The 21,522-nt window shown below is 43.0% G+C and overlaps 1 protein-coding gene across 3 annotated transcripts in view; it reads left to right on the top strand.

Moving 5' to 3' along the window:
* Nucleotides 1-20,775, top strand: part of LOC143982030 (uncharacterized) — a 113,831-nt gene extending 93,056 nt beyond the window's left edge. For 2 of the 3 annotated variants that reach the window (XM_077480381.1, XM_077480391.1), the window contains exons 8-12: nucleotides 1,239-1,447; nucleotides 7,039-7,099; nucleotides 13,850-14,025; nucleotides 14,386-14,444; nucleotides 15,508-20,775. In XM_077480381.1, the coding sequence (XP_077336507.1) occupies nucleotides 1,239-1,447; nucleotides 7,039-7,099; nucleotides 13,850-14,025; nucleotides 14,386-14,444; nucleotides 15,508-15,721 (719 nt within the window). In that variant the 3' untranslated portion in view covers nucleotides 15,722-20,775. The remainder of the gene's footprint in view (nucleotides 1-1,238; nucleotides 1,448-7,038; nucleotides 7,100-13,849; nucleotides 14,026-14,385; nucleotides 14,445-15,507) is intronic. The other variant, XM_077480398.1, reaches the window with a different exon arrangement.
* The last annotated feature ends 747 nt before the right edge of the window (nucleotides 20,776-21,522 follow it).

Here is a 21,522-nt window from a genome sequence, read left to right as displayed (position 1 = left end):
AGAGTTATGTACAACTACCTTTAGTGACTGTTGCAAGATTAGTTGCCATAGGAGACAGCAGTCCTACCTATACAGAAGTGTTATCCAGCTGGAGGCCTTCCACTGTATAGCTGTCTACCTATAGAAGTCTCGGAGTCTGCTAATTATCATTGTATCTATTCAAGGGTGTCCTGGCCCTAACCCTCTCTCCCACAGTTCTGTTAGGAGATAATAAATCTCTTGCTTGCATTCAAAAAGTGACTGGAGCCCATCATTTCTTCTTGCATCACACCCACCATGCCTGGTAGCCCACTCTACAAGGAAGAATGTCAGCTTTCCCTTACTCTGGAGGTCACCATTAGCCCTCTAGGGGTTAGAATTTTGGTATCCCTTTTCAGGAACATATCTACCGCCTCAAATCCATCCTGATGTGATATAATAGTGTAGAGAAAGGCAACATCAACCATAGCCATAATGTAGCTATCTTTCCACTCCATCTCATCGCTTGACCGGAGTCCCTTAAAAATGACGGTGCCTGTGAGACTAGGGACTGTAGAAAACCATCAATATACTTCCCAATTCTTGAAGTAACAGAGTCCAAACCACTAACTATAGGCTTCCATGGTGGACTAGCTGGATTTTTATGGACTTTGGGAAGGTAATAAATAACCGGTAACTCTCTGTGCCATTGGTATGAAAAAGGCCTTCCATTTTTAGGTAAGTTTGTTATCCCTAAAATCTGAATCTATAATTTTAGTCAGTTCCTTTTTGTCTTTGGTGGTGGGATCATTGTGTAGAGGTATGTAGGTATCGACATCAGAAAGAATTCTGTTCATTTCGCCCACATAAGCTATTTTATCTGACAACAATCCCACGACCTTTATCAGCAGGGTGGACATTAATGTCCTCTCTGGTTTTCAAAGATTCCAACACCTCTCTAAACCTTTAGTTATTCCTATCCTTTTTAATCTTTAATTTCTCTATGTCTTTCACCACCAAGTCTTTAAATACCGAGATAGATGAAGAAATATTTACTGGTGGGTTGAAGAGACTTCATCTCTTCCTTTCACCTAATAGACTGTTAAACAATTGGACTTTTTATGCTTTTTTATTTGTGAATCAACAAATTGTTCTGGCTACTTCTTTTAACTCTATTTTAGTATGTAATTTTCAGGTAGCACAGATATTCTACATATGTATATTTGTCAATTAATATGTCTATGGTGGCTAAGATATATTTTTATTCTTAACTCCAACAGCTCCACGTAAATTACTACGTAGGCATAAATGCTCTGACAGTAGCATCAGTACTGACTCTGGGGTCACTAATTCCAAGCATAGGAGCCAAGAGGACCTGTTGCCAGTGGAAGAAGATTTGCCTGCCTTCATTGTTCCTGGAGGCACTATTATCTCAGAAGGATTTGGAAGACCTAAGATTGATATCCAAATTCAAACAATAGATAACCAAGTAAATACAGATTATTTTCTCTTTATGTCCTTTCCTTATCTTAGTTAATGACTTCTTATCTGTACCTCAGTTTCTGTTGTTTTTTCTACATCCTTATCTTTGCACTTATTACCTAGCTTGCTCTTTGCACTGGCTGTAATCTTGGCCTAGAACTGCCAAACTTCTCTTTGAATTATTCCTTGAGTGATCAAATTAGCAGAAGCGACACTTAGGAAATGTAGTAAAAACTTAAAAAATGTACATTGCTGCCAGGTGTAATAAAAAAAACTCACGTGGTGTCACTCAGTCCCATAAATAGTTTTAAAGAGGAAGTAAACCCTGACGGGTTTACTTCCTCATTGATTCCCTGCAAAGGTAAAGCATAATGGACTACTATGCATCGCATAGTAGCCCATTATGTGTCACTTACCTGACACAGGAGTCAGCGAAGTCACCGCTGTCCCCTGTAGTCCGCAGCATCCATCTTCTCGGTGGGTCTCGCTGCTCCGCCACTGTCATTCAACGAAGCCGCGATGACGCCACTTGCGGCATATCACCGTTGACAGCGGCGCGCTCAGTGCGCATGCACCGTAGACAGCGGTGCCTGTCTTTCGGCAAATATCTCCTAAACCGTGTAGGTTTAGGAGATATTTCTTAGACCTACAGGTAAGCCTTAACCCTTTCATGACTAAGCCTATTTTTGGCATTTGGTGTTTACAAGTTAAAATCCATATTAAACATTCCTTGTGACAGTAATAGGTGGTAATAGGTGGTGACAGGTACTCTTTATGGAGGGATCGGGGGTCTAAAAGACCCCCCACCCCTCCTTTACACTTCAATGTATTCAGATCGCCAAAACCGGCAATTCTGAATACCGTATATTTTTTTTAAACCGGCGCCATTGGCAGCCGAGTAAACGGGAAGTGACGTCATGACGTCGCTTCCGTGTTTACGATTAGGATTACGGCTTCGTTCCAGTTCCTCCCCAGCAGCCGGATCTTGAATCGGTGCTCCCGATCGAGCGGGAGCACCGGTAACGGCGGCGGGAGGGGGGGTGTCCCCTCCCGCTCCTCCGGCATAACAGCCGAGCGGCTTTTAGCCGCTTCGGTTGTTATGGCTGGATAGCCAATCGCCCGCTGAAAAAAACGGTACCGGGATGATGCCTGCAGGTGCGGGCATCATCCCGGTATACCCCCCTGAAGCCGAGTACGCAGATCTGCATACGCTCGGTGGGAAGGGGTTAATCTAGGCTTACCTGTAGGTCAAAGTGGTTTATAAAGGTTTACAACCACTTTAATAAAGATAAGCAATTCAAATTAAAGTAGAAAGAAAGGCAATACAATCACCCACCTTTCCACCTTTTAAAAGTTGCCTTCGCACTTCTCTTGTATTTCCTGCATACAGTTAATTTTATATATATATATATATATATATATATATATATATATAGTATTTATTTATACACTAGTAGAATTGTGTTTTACATCTTTGTTTTAAGAATGTTTGTTTCAATTTACTCAAGGCTCATTTTCGACTGTATTCAGTGGAAAACTCAAAAGAGGAGGATGGAAAAATGACCTTGAATGAACAAATTTCCTTTTCATTTTTAATTTTGATTTTGATTACAATTTTCTTTGGGAAATTACATTCATTCCAAAATTGATTCTTAAAAGCAAACAAAGTTTTGATACTTTTAAACAACATTTGTCAAGTCATCGTATGTACTGAGAATGTTCATAGGAATGTTCGTACAAATATACATACAAACATTTGTTCAAAAATCTACTAGTATATGGCCAGCTGAACTTTTTGCAAAACGAACATGTGACCGCAAAGTTATGGCAAGTGTGCCTGTCTGTGTAGCTGGTGGGCGTAAGTTCTTTCTGGACTAACAATGCCTTAGAGCTAAGGTCGCTGGGGGGGGATGCTGTCCAGTGATGTAAGTAACTCAGTTAAAATAAACGAAGTTACTTAACCACTTTCAGACCCGACCATTTTGCTGGTCAAAGACCAGACCACTTTTTGCGATTCGGCACTGCGTCGCTTTAACTGACAATTGCGCGGTCGTGCGATGTGGCTCCCAAACAAAATTGATGTCCTTTTTTTCCCACAAATAGAGCTTTCTTTTGGTGGTATTTGATCACCCCTGCGGTTATTATTTTTTGCGCTATAAACAAAAATAGAGTGACAATTTTGAAAAAAACGCATTATTTTTTACTTTTTGTTATAATAAATATCCCCCAAAAATATTTAAAAAAACATTTTTTTCCCTCAGTTTAGGCCGATACGTATTCTTCTACATATTTTTGGTAAAAAAAATCGCAATAAGCGATTATTGATTGGTTTGCGCAAAAGTTAAAGCGTTTACAAAATAGGGATAGTTTTATAGCATTTTTATTAATAATTTTTTATTATTTTTTTTTTTTACTAGTAATGGCGGCGATCAGCGATTTTTATTGTGACTGCGACATTGTGGGGGACCCATCGGACATTTTTGACACATTTTTGGGACCATTGTCATTTATACAGTAATCACTGCTATATAAATGCAGTGATTCCTGTGTAAATGACACTGGCAGTGAAGGGGTTAACCAGTGGGTGGCAGTGTAGGGGTTAAGTGTTCCTAGGGGTGTGTTACTAACTGTGGGGGGGTTGGGCTTTCATTTAGTGAACACTGATCTCTGCTTAAATCACATGGAGCAGAGATCAGCGTCACTAGTTGCTAGGCAGAATGGAGAAATGCTGTTTACACGGCATTTCCTCCATTCAGCTGTCCCGTGAGACGATCGCGGGTATGCCCTCGGCGATCGAGTCCGCGGGTCCCGCGACTGGACTCACGGGGGTCCCGACCAGCGTGGGAGCGCGCTGGCGCGCTCCCGGTGGCAGGGCGGCATTGAAGATTGGACGTACATGTACGCCAATATGCCTGCCCGTGCCATTCTGTCGACGTACATCGTCGTGCGCTGGTCGGGAACCGGTTAACACAGTTACTTTAGAGGGTAACAAGTAATCTAACTGATTACTCTTCCCCTCATGGTAATGCCGTTCCCATTACTTGGGCGGCGTTATCGCAATTACATCTACTGCCCGGGGCCAGGTAGACGGGACTAGCGAAGGAAGTGAATGTCGCCGCCTCCATCGGCGAGATTGACACCTCGCGAGCCCCGTCGCCTGGTATGGATTTAAAGGGGAACCCCTACGCTGAAAAAACGGTGTGGGGGTCCCCCCAAAGTCCATAGGAGACTCTTATGCGAGCACGCAGCCCGGTCAGGAAAGGGGGTGGGGCGAGCCAGTGCCCCCCCTCCTAAACCGTACCAGGCCACGTGCCCTCAACATGGGGGGGTGCTTTCAGGAAGGGGGACCCTGTGCCCCCCCCCACCCCAAAGCACCTTGTCCTCATGTTGATGAGGACAAGGGCCTCTTCCCGACCACCCTGGCCATTGGTTGTCGGGGTCTGCGGGCGGGGGGCTTATCAGAATCCGGAAGCCCCCTTTAATAAGGGGGCCCCCAAATTCCGGCACCCCCTACCCTATGTGAATGAGTATGGGGTACGATGTACCCCTACCCATTCACCTGGGGAAAAAAGTGTTAATAAAAAAACAAAACACAAGTTTTTAAAGTACTTTATTAGACAGCTCTGGGGGTCTTCTTCCGACTTCGGGGGTCTTCTCGCCGGGCTCCTCCGCTATCTTCTGCTCTTTTACCACTAGCTCTTTTACTAGCGGAGGAGCCCGGCTTTCTCCTTCGTCGCCGCCATCCGGGGGTCTTCTTCTGACTTTGGCGGTCTTCTTCTGACTTCGGTGGTCTTGTCCCACTCTTCGCTTCTTCTGCCAGGCCTCCGCTATCTTCTTACAGCTCTTTTACTAGCATTGGCCCCGTCTTGTCGCTGTTGCCGCCACCTTCTTCTTCTTCTTCTTGTTCTTCTTCTTTTCTTCTTCTTTTCTTCTTCTTCCTTCCGATGTTGACACAACGGTCTCTTTGGCTGTAATGGCAGGGACGTGTTGTGCGGTGACTTATATAGGCATAAGGGGGGGGGTCACCGGGTAATGTCACATGGTGACCCCGCCCCTTATGATGTCACAGTGCTGGGGGATTGACTTTGGACAATGGCGCTTATGGCAAGCACTGAAACTGCCCTCCTGTCAAAACATTTGGAACCCATCTTTCAAATAACCTTAAAGCGGAGTTCCGCTTAAAAAAAAAATTAAAAGTCAGCAGTTACAAATACTGCAGCTGCTGAATTTTAATAATCGGACACTCACCTGTCCCAGTGTTCCAACAATTCAGGGGAACGAAGCCCCGCTTGTCCCCCCATCTCTGTTTTCCATGACTGGCCAGGCAATCATTTGGAACCTGTGATGTGTCCCAGATGATTGCAGAGAGGGAGGAAAGGTAATCTCCCTTCTTAAAAGAGGGTATCTGCTTCCCCCCCCCCCCAAAAAAAATGACATGCCATATGTGGCATGTCAGGGGGTCACCTTCCCTTAAAGCGGAAGTTCCATTTTTGGGTGGAACTCTGCTTTAAAAGAAAATACAGCTAACAAAACTACAAGTCAAGCTCTTTAATCTTTCAATTAACAAATTATGAATTGGCACTCAGGGGCTGCACTAATGGGCACTGATAGGCAGCACTGATGAGCTGCACTGATGGGCACTGATTTGCAGCATTTATGGGCACTAATAAGGCAGCGCTAACACTGATAGGCAGCACTGATGAGCTGCATTTATGTGCACTATTAGGTGACAATGGCACTGATGAGCTGCACTGATAGGTGGCACTGGCACCGATAGGTGGCTCTGATGAGCTGCACTGATAGGTGGCAGTGATAGGTGACACTGGCACTGACAGGTGGCAATGATGAGCTGTACTGATAGGTGGCACTGGCACTGATGAGCTGCACTAAAAAGCACTGGCAGCGACAGGCCTAGGGGGCACTGACAGGCCACTTACAAGCGCCCCTTTCATATGGCGCCCATGGCACTTGCCATGTGTGTCATACCCTGGATACGCCACTGGACACGACTGCCTTTGTTCATCTCCATTACATGATGGTTTGAATAGGTTAGTTGTTACAACAAGAAAAGGAAATAGCAGTTTTATTACAGAGCTAGACATATGTTTAAAGCAGAACTAAACCCAAGAACAAAACTAATATATTGCAATTTACCAAGACATGGTGGCTGCATTTGATTTCTTTTCGCAGATGGAGAACATTTTCAGCAAGTACAAAAAACATCTGTTGATCTTGCCACAAGAACAATTTAGTACTCTCTGATATTTTTTATTTTTATTTTCACTAACATCCACATTTTCAGAATCTTGTCAGAAATAGTATCCTTGTCACATCATGTGAGTAGAAAAGACAAAAAGACAGCAAAAACAATATTATTTCAGTTTCACATATTGAACACACATGTAGCTTGCCTACTGCAAGCCTCAAATGTTTTACTTTTTATGCAATATGGCACATCTCACTGTGTATCTTTTCTTTTCTACAGACTGTCTATGTACCTGTCATTGTGAGTCTTTGTCTTCACACTTTATGCATATTTGCTTGTACTGTATTTCTATAGTCTCCTAAATATATATTATGCTATCTTAACCTTTGTAGGTTCTGTGCAATGATCGGCCAAGTTTGGAATCAGGACAGTTAGAAGTTGCCTCCTATTGTGGTAAGAGTCATGAAAAAACCCTTCATATTAGCATTGAACAGATTATAAAATGCGCGCCAGTAGTTAATCTGCATGGTTTCAAGTAAATCTGGCCTATAAGCACTGAGAGTCTGCTGAAAAATGCATAAACGAAGATTACCTCAAGTAGATCTAGAAATATAGGGAGCTGAAGCTTATGTACATATCTCAACTTGTATGGTAAAAGGCGAGCTTGGCTCTGCCCATATCTTCCCCCTAAGCTACATATTGTTGTTATAATGGCATAGATCAGGCATGTCCAAAGTCCGGGCCCGCGGTCCAGTTTTGAACGGCCCGCCTGGTTATTTAACCACTTGCTTACTGGGCACTTAAACCCCCCTCCTGCCCAGACCAATTTTCAGCTTCCAGCGCTGATGCACTTTGAATGACAATTGCGCAGTCATACAACACTGTACCCAAATGAAATTTTTATCATTTTTTTCCCACAAATAGAGCTTTCTTTTGGTGGTATTTAATTACAGCTGGGAGTTTTATTTTTTGCTAAACAAACAAAAAAAGATGCCAAATAAAAAATAAAATTAAATCATGTTTAATAGTTTGTTATAAAATTTTGCAAACAGGTCATTTTTCTCCTTCATTGAAGTGCGCTGATGAGGCGCACTGATAGGCTGCACTGGTGGGCACTGATAGGCTGCACTGGTGGGCACTGATAAGCATATTAAGGCGGCACTAATAGGCACAGATAAGGTGGCACCGATAGGCACAGATAAGGCAGTACTGATGGGCACAGATAAGGCGGCACTGATGGGCACAGATGAGATGGCATGGATGGGTGGCACTAAGGGGCACTGATAGGTACCACTGATAGATGGGACTGATGGACACTGATAGGTTGCACTGATAGGTGGCTCTCATAGGTGGCACTCCTTGGCACTGATGGGCGGCACTGATGGGCACTGGTAGATGACACTGATGGGCACGGATATGTGGCACTGGGGTGCAGCACCATTGTTGAGGCAGATTGTGGGTGGCACTGTGGGCACTGATGTGTGGCACTGATGGGTGGCACTTTGGGCACTGCTGGGTGGCACTATGGGCACTGCTGGGTGGCACTATGGGCACTGCTGGGTGGCACTTACGGGGGGCACTTATTTATGCCTGAGGGGGGGCAGGTGGGCACTGGTAAGCTGGCCGTGATCGGGACTGATGTCCCGATCACGGCCGCCGGTGATCGGCTCTTTTTTTTTCTCCTTGCGCTGTCAGCGCAAGGAGGAATAATAGCCGATTACTGGCTCCGTTGTATCACATGACTTGCTGTCATTGGCTGACAGCTGATCACGTGGTAAGGGGTCGGGATCGACCCCCTTGCTCGGATCCGTGATCAGGCGGGGGCACGCAGGCCGCTCGTGCACAGGACGACGTCAATAGACGTAGTCCCGGCAAAGGAGGTCCGCGCTGTAGCCGTCATTTGGCTATAGCGCGGATCTCAAGCGGTTAGACATGTATATCTTTTGTGGCCCCTGACGATCTCCCAGCGCAGGGGCCACAAAAGATATCTAGGCTGGCTGCCTCAGAGAGTCGGAGGCAGGAGGTGGGACGAGTGCCATGCACACAGGAGGAGCATTTCCTGTTGACACGGCAGCTTCTGTAATAGGAACTCCCATCTCCGGCGCTGCCATTGGACGACTGTTCTGTCCATCAAAGGAGGCAGGACTTTCACTTAAAGAGGCCGCTGTGTAAAAAGGAGATTCTCCTGTAGGATCTCTTTGGCACTCATCCTGCCCCCTCCATGTCCCCTCCAAGGCTGCACTGATGAAAAATGGTGAGTGCATTCCTGGCAATTGTGGAGCTGCATTCCTGGCAATGGTGGCTGCATTCCTGGCAATGGTGAGTGAATTCCTAGCAATGGTGGGTGCATTCCTAGCAATGGTGGGTGCATTCCTGGCAATGGTGGGTGCATTCCTGGCAATGGTGGGTGCATTCCTGGCAATGGTGGGTGCATCCCTGGCAATGGTGGGTGCATCCCTGGCAATGGTGGGTGTATTCCTGGCAATGGTGGGTGTATTCCTGGCAATGGTGGGACTGCATTCCTGGCAATGGTGGGGCTGCATTCTTGGCAATGGTGAGTGCATTCCTAGCAGTTGTGGGAGCTGCATTCCTGGCAATTGTGGGTCTGCAGATGGGCACTGACCCTTTTTTTGCTTCACAGTTCTTTATTTAAAATTTTAAGTTTTTTTCCTGAAACTTCCCTCTTAAAGTGAAGGTGCCTGTTATATCCCAATAAATACGGTGTATCCAAATAACACGCCCAAGCTCATCTTTTCACCACACACAGCCACAAAGGCAAGAGAATTCTTGTTGAGCAGTGTATTAGAGCTCAAACTAACACACTTAAGCCTCATACACACGATCGGACTTTGTACAAACTTTCCCTTGGATTTTTGTACAAAGGGCGTCGGCCCTGAACTTGTATTGCATACACACAGCAGGACTTTTTCAGCCAACTTTCACCAAATCACATGGTTTTTCTGCTCTTTACCGCCACCTTTGGTCAACTTCTGTATTGTTGTCTGATCTTTTGCATTGGTTCTGAGCATGCCTGTTTGTACTTTGTACAAAAGTCCTATGGTTTTCTGTACACACGATCAGACTTTGCTGCATCAGACTTTTGTTGCCAGAAAGTTTGTCCGTTCACACAGCCAACAAAAGTCTGATGAAAACCAAAAAAGTTTGTCCGATGGAGCGTACACACGGCCGGATGTTGCTCCAAAACAGCTAATTTGCATGTTTGTTGTCAAAAAGTCTGATCGTGTATATGGGCCTTTAGACTGAATTTTAATGGTTCAAAGAATGTCAGGCAAAATGGTCGGCCCTTGTGCATGTTCACTTCATCAAATCTGGCCCTCTTTGAAAAAAAGTTTGGACACCCCTGGCATAGATGGCCATGGCTAAGAAAGAGTCTCAGTTGGTGGTAGGGGGTAAGGATCATTTGTACAGGAAAATATATTTTATGGTATCCTCAGTATTGGGTAAGCCTGGTTGGTGGCAGCTTCAACAGTCTAACCATTGGATGCTCGCCCCCAGCATCTGTGTGCATGTGCAGTGCACTCTCTCTCTCATAGCGGCGAATGAGCTCAATGATGCTGTGAGAAAGGGATAGCAAGAGAGCGCACTGCATATACTTGGAGGATTGAACGAGAAGGACTCAGCTTCCTGTAGGAATTTTTTGTCCATGCTTCAGGGGGAATCCAAATTGCCTACAGGTATGGCTATTCAACTTATACTTCAAAGCTGCAAAAGGTTTTTTGAAACCCTTTTGGGACCCTTGACTGCATAATGTATTTAATGAAAAAGGGAACAAACCTTTTAAAGCTGATTTAAAAAAAAAAATGTTATTTATTTATTTATTTTATTTGGTTTATGGCATCCAACACATTGATGTGTATCCCATTATCTGCAGGCAGCTTCTTCTGATAAAAAAAAAAAACGTCATGAACGGCTTTCTTTCTGTGCTATGAAGGTTACAGAAGCTTCTGCTACTCACAAAAGTTGCACTGCCGCCTGCCCTCTCCGCCTTTCACAGCACTTGTCTTACTACTATCACACAATGCATCACAATATGTTGATGGGCAGGGGAGATGCTATCATTTAGTTCATTCTTCTCCATTCACAGAATGTAATACATTGTGAGATAGTGGTAAGACAAGTTTGAATGGCAGAGAGGATGGGCGAGCAGTGCAACTTTGTTGAGCAACAGCAGCTTCTGTTAAAGGAGAAGTGTGGGAAACTAAAAAAATAAATAAATAAACATACCTACCTTTGGCTGCAGCTGTCCCTTTCCGGCTCAAAGAACTGAGTAATCACATGAGCACTGATGGCTCAGTTCTTGGGTCTTCACCAATTAGAGAGCGGTGACTGTCAGTCACCAGCTCTCTGCTCTGCCCCTCCAGTGCTCACTAGAGCACCAGGCTGGGGGAGGGAGCAGGAGCAGCTAGCTTGGGCTCTCAGCGGCATGCTATGTTTGATGCTGCATCTCAAAGTATTATATATACCAAACTTCAGGTTTAAAGTCTCTATTTTTCATGTATAAATTACATTATCAGATTGGTCCAGTGGCTCTTTTAGTATTGTTAATTTATTATATCTGTTATCGCATTAGGAGGAGGCCTGGGAGTTGGAAAGGCTCCTGATTATACAGTACCAGCCAAACATTTACAGTAAGCCGGAATTCTGGATAAGAATTCATTGATGGCACATATGATGATTTAGCAGATTCACCTTCCTGCGGGGATCTTGGCTGAGTCCTCTTGACTCCTACAGTAGACTGAGTTTCCTCTCCTACAGTAGAATCTGGGAAATCGTTTTTATGTGAATCAATTACATTAATTAACCGGCACTATATGTGCTTTGTGTCCTTGTCCTGCTGTGCCAAAGGGACACCATTACTTAGAGCAGAACTTCATGGAATTTAAAAGAAAACTGCTAAACAGGAGACTTTGCATGTCTCGTCTGCTGAAAAAAAAAATACTCCTTCCCTCTCCCTCCTAGAAATTTTTAAAATTGCACATGGCCTGTGATGCATGTGAAGTGCAGTGCTTCGTGGCTGTTGGAAGCCTTCCTTAATATAATATATATTTGCTTAAAGTGTTACTAAACCCACAGCAGTCTGTATATGCAGCATAGCATGCTTGTTATATTCACTGTGGAACTTAGGAGTTAATCCTCTGCATTGTGTAAAAAGCCTGTTTTATCCTGTATGCATAGATCCTTCCCTTCTTGCACTGTCTATCTTGGGAAGGCCAGCTAACACACAGGCAATAGCCAATCTGCACATGCTCAGTGTATTTTATGCTGGAGAGAACATTTACTTGTTCTCAGAGCTAGCCAGGTCACATGGTATTGACATCACACATGTGGGCGTGTATACAGGCTGCAGTGGAAATCTCCTCCTAACTGAACTCTCAGCACCAGAGAAACTGTGCAGTTTATCACGTGACCGTGGTTTACAGCTCATCCAAAAATGTATATAGTGACAGTATTTTAATGTAAAAGGAAGATTTATAAGCTGTGTGCACTGTGGGGGGGGGGGGGGGGGGCGGATGAACTATTTTCATATTACTGGGTTTAGTAACACTTTAAATAACCACACTAAATGTGTGATTGAGTCTAACACTGGTTAATCTGTAATATGACAGAAGTGCAGCCAGGAGTCAGGCACACATGATGCGTACAGCCTTACATAAAAGTGAATGGCTGTATGCAGCCATATTCTTCTTTGTATTGGCATTTACCTGTGCATGTGTGTTTAGGTATTTCCCAAACTTAAAGCTTCCGTGTTCAGAAAAAGCTTTGGACACGCATGTGGGGGTAAACATTTACAAGATTATGGCTGTATACAGCCACTCACTTGTATGGTCAAAAAGACGTTCAGACATGCATGCGCAGATAAACACCAACACAAAAAGCATTAGCATTTACAACAGTGTATAGGAGTAAAGGAACAAAAGAGGGTGCACTAGCCTAGTGCATTATCCTACGATATTTAATAAAAAAATAATCACCACATGAAAACCCTGTCTTGTTGTATATGATAAAGTATTTATTTAGCTGAAGGACCTTTTTCATCTGAAGAAGATATAGCCTTTGAAACGTATTGGCCAATAAGGACCCCGGTGATTTCCCTGATTGGATGTGTTAGGTAGGTCTTCCTTCATATTCCAAAGTTTTGGTAATTCTGAAATTGATTGTATGGTCAGGTTGTAACGCACATAGTGACCCTGAAAATCCCATGGCTCACTCAGCCAGTAGGTTCCACCTTTAACTAAAATGTATCTTTTGGATAGACTGAGCCTTTACTTTAAGGTTTTGTGGTTTGTGCCAACTGTAGCCAGAAAGGCTACTTTTACTGTGACTTCACTGGCCCACCAAATGAGCTGCCATTGGAGGTTCCAAGATTACTTGGCAATGCTGACTAGACTTTACACAAAAAAAAAACACACACACGAATGAGACATTGTCCCACATTGTCCCACCTGCCCCCTCATTAGAGCTGTGGGGCCTGGTTATTGGCACCGAACACTGAATTGTGGGAGACGGGAGAAAGTCCCATGGCAATAGAACCCAAATGTGCTGGGTGTTTTCCCAGGGCTCTGGCATCATATCACACAGTGGAGGTCTGTTTGCGTGTTAACAATAATAATAATAACCATGTATATTCACAATATGTGTACCCGTTTTGAGCCTGCAGGTGAAGCTCAAGTCTCCTTTTGTCATGCTTAGCTATATATCCATGTTAGCTTTGTCGTGGCTGATTTTGTTATCATAGCTGATGCTGTATTCAGAGGAGTGAATCCTTTCTCGGCAGACAACTAAATGAGTCAGATGAGGCCTCAAAGCTAGCAGTGTCTGCTGTGCTGTCTCTCAGTGCTCTGGGAATCCCTTGTCCTGTATTAAATAATTATTTTTAATAATAAATCCAATATTGAAGCAGACATGTAGATAAGAAAGCTTCCACAATATGGAGTCTATTTATAAATATTTCACCCGGGATTCACACAAATTTCACTCAAGATACATACATTTTTCTAATTGAAATCTATTGATTCCTTCCATTGTTTTTTTTTGCTTTTTTTAAATAGGAGTGACCTTTTATCTGTGTACAGCATTAGATGAGGCCATGTTTCCATAATTAATCAAAGACGAATTTTATAATGTGATCTCTCAAATTCACCATAATAAATGTGTGATTTGTTCAAATTTTTCTCCCTGTAGACACACCAGATTTGGGACACAGGACCGATAATCGCCTGCATGCACCGAGATATGACTGCACTCTGTCTGATCGGGGAGCAAACGTTGCCTCTACTATCCAGGTGACAGACCATCACATACAACACAACATTCCTGGGCAGAGGAGAAGACAGGGGGGGGAAAAGAACGTGACAAAGGTAAGTGGAAAATGAATAATTAATTCGAGGTTACATAGGTAGTGTTATTGAATATGCAAAATTCCAATACTTTTTTACACTATTGCAAGCAGTTTTGTCCTTCTAGCTTCCAAAACTTTGCTGTTGGCCAGCATTGCTGCCTTTTGTAGCTATGGAATAATAGATTCAAATGAACAAAAACTATTAGTGCTAGTTCACACCAGACACAGTTCCGTTCAGTTCCATTTGCTTTTTAGCAATGGTGATACGTTATGATCTAAAGTCTGGGTTAAAATGTACTTGGCATAGACTTCAGGTACTGCTGGCCAGTTTGCCCATTGTAGAGTTTTTTTTTTCTAATTGCTATTCTGTTTGTCTCAGCAGGTTAAAAGGAAGCATCAGCCTGCAAGACAAGATGTGTCAATTTTCATGGATATTGGGTGAGAAGACCCTTCATTCTAGTTTAATGGCTCATGATGTCATTTTGGTGTTACATGTTTCTGGAAATAGCCTAAATACCAGTTGAACTCTCAATTTAAAATTAGCAGCATTCCAGGACATCAAATCAAAGGGTGTTTTTAATATCTTATATTTTGTTTTATTTCTAGTTTTATTTTTTAAAACAGTCACAGCCTGAAAAGCTGTCATAGCCACAGAATTAAAAAGTTTGTTTTCTGGCAGCATTTTGCAGAGTGGGATCCTTGCTCACCTAGGGGAAGCAATGATCTCTCTGTAGAGGTCCAACACAAATCCTGCCTCTGAGTCAGTAGGTTCACAGGGGCCACCCCAGTTTTATTGTCTGTATTGTCATGGCCCACCCAATCAGTCACTAGATGCCTACAGGTGCATCCTCCCTTGTGAAGTGACAGATGGGCCTTTTCCAGCTGCCCTGTGTTCTAATTTACTGCAACAGCATTAGAGGGTTAGTACAGCTTTTCAGAAAAAATGAAAAAGGTGAACTAACATCGTACACCCTCCCCACCTCCCTGGTCCCTGGGTGCTGAGCTGTCAGTACACAATCAGCCAGTACAGCAGTCTGGAGATTTGAAAACCCTGTTCTGCTGCCTTTCTCTTCTGCAGCACTTCCAGAATGGATCAGAGTGATGCTAGAGCCAGCATTGGCCATTCAAGTGGTTGTAAAACCTTAAAAAAAAAACCTGCAAGACAAAGGCATAATGCGCTAGTATGCATAGCATTCTAGCTCATGAATTACTTACCTAAGATTGAAGCCCCCATAGCGGTCCTCATTCACCATTCCGGGGGCCGACATCACTCCCGGGGGTTACTTCCAGGTATCACGGCTCCGGCTGCTTTGTGAATGGCCCACATCTGATTCTCACAAGTCAGCACTGCTTTATTTTAGATAAAGATTTCACTATAACTATGCTCCTAACCATTCCACTTTACTGATCCTTATTAGAAATGAAGGCAAGCTGATAATAGCAGTGGTTGCAGTTGTATACATTCTTTAACCAAACTCTGGGTCTCTTCTTGTCTTCTCAGTGACAACACAGCCATTTTGAAGTCGTACAAATCCTCCTATGGATGTTCGGGTTTGCTCTGGCGTTCAATCAAATGTTTGACCATTTTGTCCATTGTTTTCCTCCTCCTGTGTGGATCACTATTCATCTTTCCTTTAAGCCATACGAAATGTCCTTCACAGCGATTTTCCTGGACTTTGATGCTCTCCTATGTTAATGGACCTCCACCCACATAACCAGTCATGGAGTGATATGCAAAGACTTTTAGGAGAGACACTCTGGACTTATGAAATATGCTATATGCTGGACAAGGGACACAGGAAACTCTACCCACCCACACTTCAACCATCTATGTTCCAGTGGGCATGGTCAGAAGCCAACAATTGTATTGATGTAACAGTGAACACACCCAAGAGAGAAAGACTTCAATGTATATATTGTACATTGGCATCGAGTAAGAAAATGTATATAATTTAAGCAGAAAAAGCTAGTTGGTTTGTAAAAGTATGTATTATGGATACATATGATTATGAATATGATCAATTAGATTTATTAATTTGTATGTCAAAGATAATGAATGAGATAAAAGTAAGTGAGTGTGACTTTATGAGTGAGTCCTGCTTTACAACGTGGACTATTGACCCACAATGACATTGATTTGAGTACTGATTATGACAGTTGCACAGTGTATGGAATACAGCACCACCATCCTCATACCTCCCAACTGTCCCTGATTTCGAGGGACTGTCCCTGATTTGGAGCAATGTCCCTCTGTCCCTCTTTCCCCCTCATTTGTCCCTCACTTTGGTCTGTTCTATATAGTTGTATATAAAATGCACTTTTTATCTTCCAAAAAGTGTTTCCCACTGCTAAACCTTTCATCCAATTTCTAAATTGCTGCATTTGTACATTTTAAAAGCCAATATAAAGAATAGTAGTGGTAAAAAAATTTAATTAAATTCATATTTTTTGGGGTTATTTCTCCTTTAAGGGGGTGTGGCAGGGGGCGTGTCCTATGCTTTCATACATTTGCTAGTAGGTATCCCTCATTCCCATCTCAAAATGTTGGGAGGTATGCATACTTAATATGGTGAGTTGGGAGTGACTGCATATTACACATGCTGTTAGCTAGAGAGACAAACTGCAATTGGTCAGGTAAATCACTAAAGTTTATTTTTAATAATCTTATGTCAGGAAGCTGTAGCAGCCAATCAGGCATATACTTGCTCTACCCTAAAAGCAAGGCATTGTGAATTGATTGGTGGCCTAAGCTTGCACAAGCCCAATTATAAAGAACAAGCTGGGGACTTTAAAGCGGAGTTCCACCCTAATAAAAATGTTTACATTAAAAGACTCCTTTTAACCTAGAAAAAATAATTTGGAGGAAATTTTTTTTTTATACTTACCGGAAAGTCCCTGTTGCTATGTAGTCCTGGTAATCTGCCACTTCTTGGTCCGCGGAGCTCCTCAAGACTTCTTCCCTTGCCTGTACTCCATTTCCCAGGAGTCTGTGGGCAGTATTGTGCTCAGCGCTACGGCCGTCATTGAATCGACAATGTGCAAGATTGAGAGGTGCATGCTGGTTACCCAAGCATGCACCTTTCCCAAGGTATTTCAGGAAACGATCTAGATTGGGCTTCACATGCCCACATTAAGGATGGAAACGGCCACAAACGGGGGCATAAAAGATACAAGATAATTATATTATTTAAAAAGAAATCTTGATCATTGTATTGTCTTTTTGAAATCTAATTGCAATAATGCTAGGATGCAAAAAAAAAAATGTTTTTCGCCGGAACTCCGCTTTTAGTTTGTTTATACCTTATGCTTGAGTCTGACCTCATGCCATGGTGCCAACTTGCCATTATCTATCAGGAACTTAAAGTGTTGCTACAATTTGTTGTGCCTAACAGTATAGCTGCCTGTTTTACCTAAGATTCCCAGTATTTTCCAGTTTCCCAAGATTCCCAGTATTTGTCTATGATTTCTTATTGGCACCAGGAGAACCAATACTATATGCCATAGTACTTAAAACGCACCTGTATTTAAGCTAAAACAATGGGGTGTGAGAGAACTGTGGAGTTAGGCACAGTATTTGAATCTTTCAGTGATGTAGGTTTTAGTATATTTTGGTAGTACACATTTAGGGCCTGTGCTTGGAGGCTTCAATGGGCAAATGCAACCTGCGTCTGACATCATTCATGGCAGGTACAGTGGACCTGCATTTGACCTGCTTCACGGTTCTTTAGCATTCTTGTTGCCTTGCATGGGGAGAGAAGCAGTTCTGAAGACCACAAAGACCTGTCAATGCTGGCCCTTAAGTCATTTACCAGTCTTTTTTTTTGACAATCACCATAACAATGTCATAACGATAGGGAATTTTAGGTGTGACCTAAATGCAAAGTAATGCAGTAGACATGTGCGATTCGTTTCATACGAATTTCCGTAAATTTGTACATTCAGGAGGATCCGAAATACGAATTGCTATGCTTCCGAATTTTATACGAAATACGAAATTTAGTTTATGGATTTCGGATTCAAATTCCGTTACAACAGAAACGTGACTGGTGTTTTGTTGACCAATCAGAGGTTTTCTTCTGCTGCCGAGTGAGGGTTGGGATAATTACCTTTTTTAATATGGGAGTGGGAGACTGGTACTGGTAGTCGATGGGAGATTCAGAATCGGACAAAATAAGAATTTTCGTTAATTACAATTATTTGTTATGATGAAGTTAAAAACCTAGGAAGTCAGCACAGCACAGGGATGGTGGGAGCCCCTCATAATGAGCACATCACATGGATGGTGGGAGCCTCTCATAATGAGAACAGGGATGGTGGGAGCCCCTCATAATGATAAATTCATCATAAAGAACATTTGTAATTTTTGAGACTTTTTGAGATTCTGCACTGCGTCGCTTTAACTGACAATTGCGTGGTCGTGCGACGTGGCTCCCAAACAAAATTGACATCCTTTTTTTCCCACAAACAGAGCTTTCTTTTGGTGGTATTTGATCACCTCTGTGTTTTTTTTTTTTTTTAATAGCTACAGCTACAGGCTTTGGCCCATCCCTGTATTCTGCAAATAACCCTAAAACTGCTATAGGGCGTACCTAAAGTGGTTAAGCTTTAACAAAAAAAATGGAAGCGGATTGGTTTCTATGCACAGCTGCACGAGATTTTGAACTCTCCAGCTTTAGTAAATCATCCCCTAAGTGCTTAGAAACTGTTTTGCATACAACAAAACGTATGTGTAGGTCTGTTAGAGCCTAATTTGTGGTGGTTATATAATATTTGTGACAGATACATTTTAGGTAATATAGGTGGGCAGCGCTTAAAGTGGACATGAACTCTAACAATAAAGATTTGCTATGTTATAGTGTACAAATAAAAATGTTTAATGTAACCAAGCAGTACCCAAAAAATTTGATAAAAATTTCTTCCATTCCTTTAAAGATGGAAAATAGAAAAAAATAGCACTTTACATGCTCCTCCCAGCTGTATATCCGCAGTGCGAAATCTAGGCCACTGCTGCCTCTGACCCCTAGCCCCAGAGATTTAGACTAAGTTCACATTGGAGCGATTTGTCATGGGATTTGAGAGATCACAATGACAATGACACATGACAAGTCGCAGTCTATTGGAGGCAATGGCACTGTTCCATTCAGTGCGACACCGATTTTGTGGCGCTGCACCCATTTGCAATAGTCGGTTCTGTACTACTTTTGCCGATTTCGGGTGCAACTCCAATATCTGTAGATGAAGCCACACCCGAAATCGCACTGACCTTGCTAATTTGAAATCACGCTACTTCAAGTGAACTAGTGCAATTTCACAGTAGCATCAATGTGAACCAGGGGCGTGAGATTTCATGATGTCACTCCTGTTCAGGACTCACTGTTCTCCTTGCTAGAGTGGAATCTACTGTGTAAGGATCGCCCTACATCTGCTTCCTTCATTCTGTTGATATGTGCTTTCTGAACCTCTCCGCTTGCTGCTTGATTATTCTTTCATTGGACATAAAATCACCAGTCATGGGGGCGGGTAGCTTTAACATGAGGAATCAAAGTCCTGAATCTACCAAGATGGTTACCTTCACACAGGAACACAAGCATGGTAAGTCAGTCCTGGGGGAAAAGCTTAGCTGCAGGAAGACCACAGGCAATACTCACGATTAGTCCTTCGCCCTCTGCCTGCCTTTTCCAGTTTCCAAAGTTCAGGTCCTCTTCAATCGGCATCTGAGACGGAGCCTAACATCACCATTGCAAAGTATCATAAAACCTTCATTACTGAAAACACAAGCAGTGCCTACCTCATTTAGCCACCAGTTTATGGCATATTTCTTCTGACACCAGAGGTACTTTTTAAAAACAACTGAGTACCCTTAGTAGATGCACTACAACCAACAGATAAGTCAATATGATCATCCAGGGAAGGAAGTCTCCTTTATCATCCTCACAACTCCCTGAGGCTTCCTTGTACCCTTGATGGGTCTCCTTGTCCATTTGGGTCCCTTTGCAGTAATATTGGCAAGTTATTGACGTCTGTTTGAAGACAACTCTGGTGCTAGAGAAGGGCCAGGGCATTGCTGGACCTTGGAACCCAAGGCATTTGACCCAGGTCTTCTACTTAGTGCCCAAGGTCTCCTTTGAGATATGGAGATGATGCATTACCAATTCATTTTTGTTCCGTTAAAAGGATTATATTAGTCTTAGATTTGATCCAGAGTGGTCATCATGCTATTCTTTCTACCAGCCCCTCAACATTTTAGTCTGTGTGCCCAGACATGCTCCTGGTCTGTTAGGACCTTTGAAATGCTTGTGACCAGGACATCTCTGATACTAGTTGAGCTTTACTTTACCTACACAATGGGGGTTATTTACGAAAGGCAAATCCACTTTGCACTGCAAGTGCACTTGGAAATGCAGTCGCTGTAAATCTAAGGGGTAGATCTGAAATTAGGGCAAGCTCTGCTGATTTTATCATCCAATCATGTGCAAGCTAAATTCAGTTTTTTATTTTCCTTGCATGTCCCCCTCAGATCTACAGCGACTTTACTTCCAAGTGCACTTGCAGTGCAAAGTGGATTTTCCTTTAGTAAATAACCCCCAATATCTCTTTGCACTAGGTTGTTAAATAAAACATGATACATGAGTGAGCATGTGAGTAAATAGTTGCACATAATAGTATATTGAATAAAGTGTATTTATTAGATCATCAGAAGATATGTTGTAAGTTTTGTACTGCAATTCTTTAAATGTGTCAAAAGTCTAATAAAGAAAGACAAATCCAAGTTGTTTTTTTAATTAGGTTTTTACACAGTGCTTCCTTTACATAACAATACATTGTCAATGATCTTGTTTTATCTACCCAAGTTCACATCTCCATATTGTTACTTAAAGTGATTGTAAAGTCTCTTTGTTATAAAAAAAAAACACATGTTATACTTACCTGCTCTGTGCAGTTGGTTTTGCACAGAGCAGCACAGATCCTTCACTATTTGAGTCCCTCTTTGGCGCTCCTGCCCCCTTCCCCTCCGGTTGAGTGCCCCCACAGTAAACGGCTTGCTATGGGGGCACCCAAGCCAAGTCACAACTCCCTGTGTCAATTCAGGCACAGAGCCCAGCCCCCTCTCTCCCCTGATTGGTTAATTGACTTTACCATTGGCTCCCGCAGCTGTGTCTCAGCCAATCGGGAGGAGAATTGCGGACGGCTAAGACACACGTTGACATCGCTGGAGAGCGATGGGGCCCAAGTAAGTCAGTAGGGGATGCTGGGGTAGCTGTCACACACAGAAGTTTTTTTGTTTATCTTAATGGATGGAATGGATAAGATTGGGATTCTGCACTTCTGGGTCTGGAACATGCATGTGTGCCACTGGCGACCTGTTCCTGGTGTGACTATACACAGCAGGAGCTAATCCGTGGGTACCACAGACTCGATGTCCACCGGCACCCGCTGATCATTAGGCAGAGAGCCAGAGCGGCGTTCTGATGTAAACAAGGCAGATCGCCGTTCTGTCAGTAGGGAAGTCATTGAT

This window comes from Lithobates pipiens, unplaced genomic scaffold (assembly GCF_037356315.1).
Source record: "Lithobates pipiens isolate NorthernLeopardFrog02 unplaced genomic scaffold, aLitPip1_a1.2 Scaffold_1, whole genome shotgun sequence".
Classification (NCBI taxonomy): Eukaryota; Metazoa; Chordata; class Amphibia; order Anura; family Ranidae; genus Lithobates; species Lithobates pipiens.
This window is presented reverse-complemented; position numbering and strand designations above follow the sequence as displayed.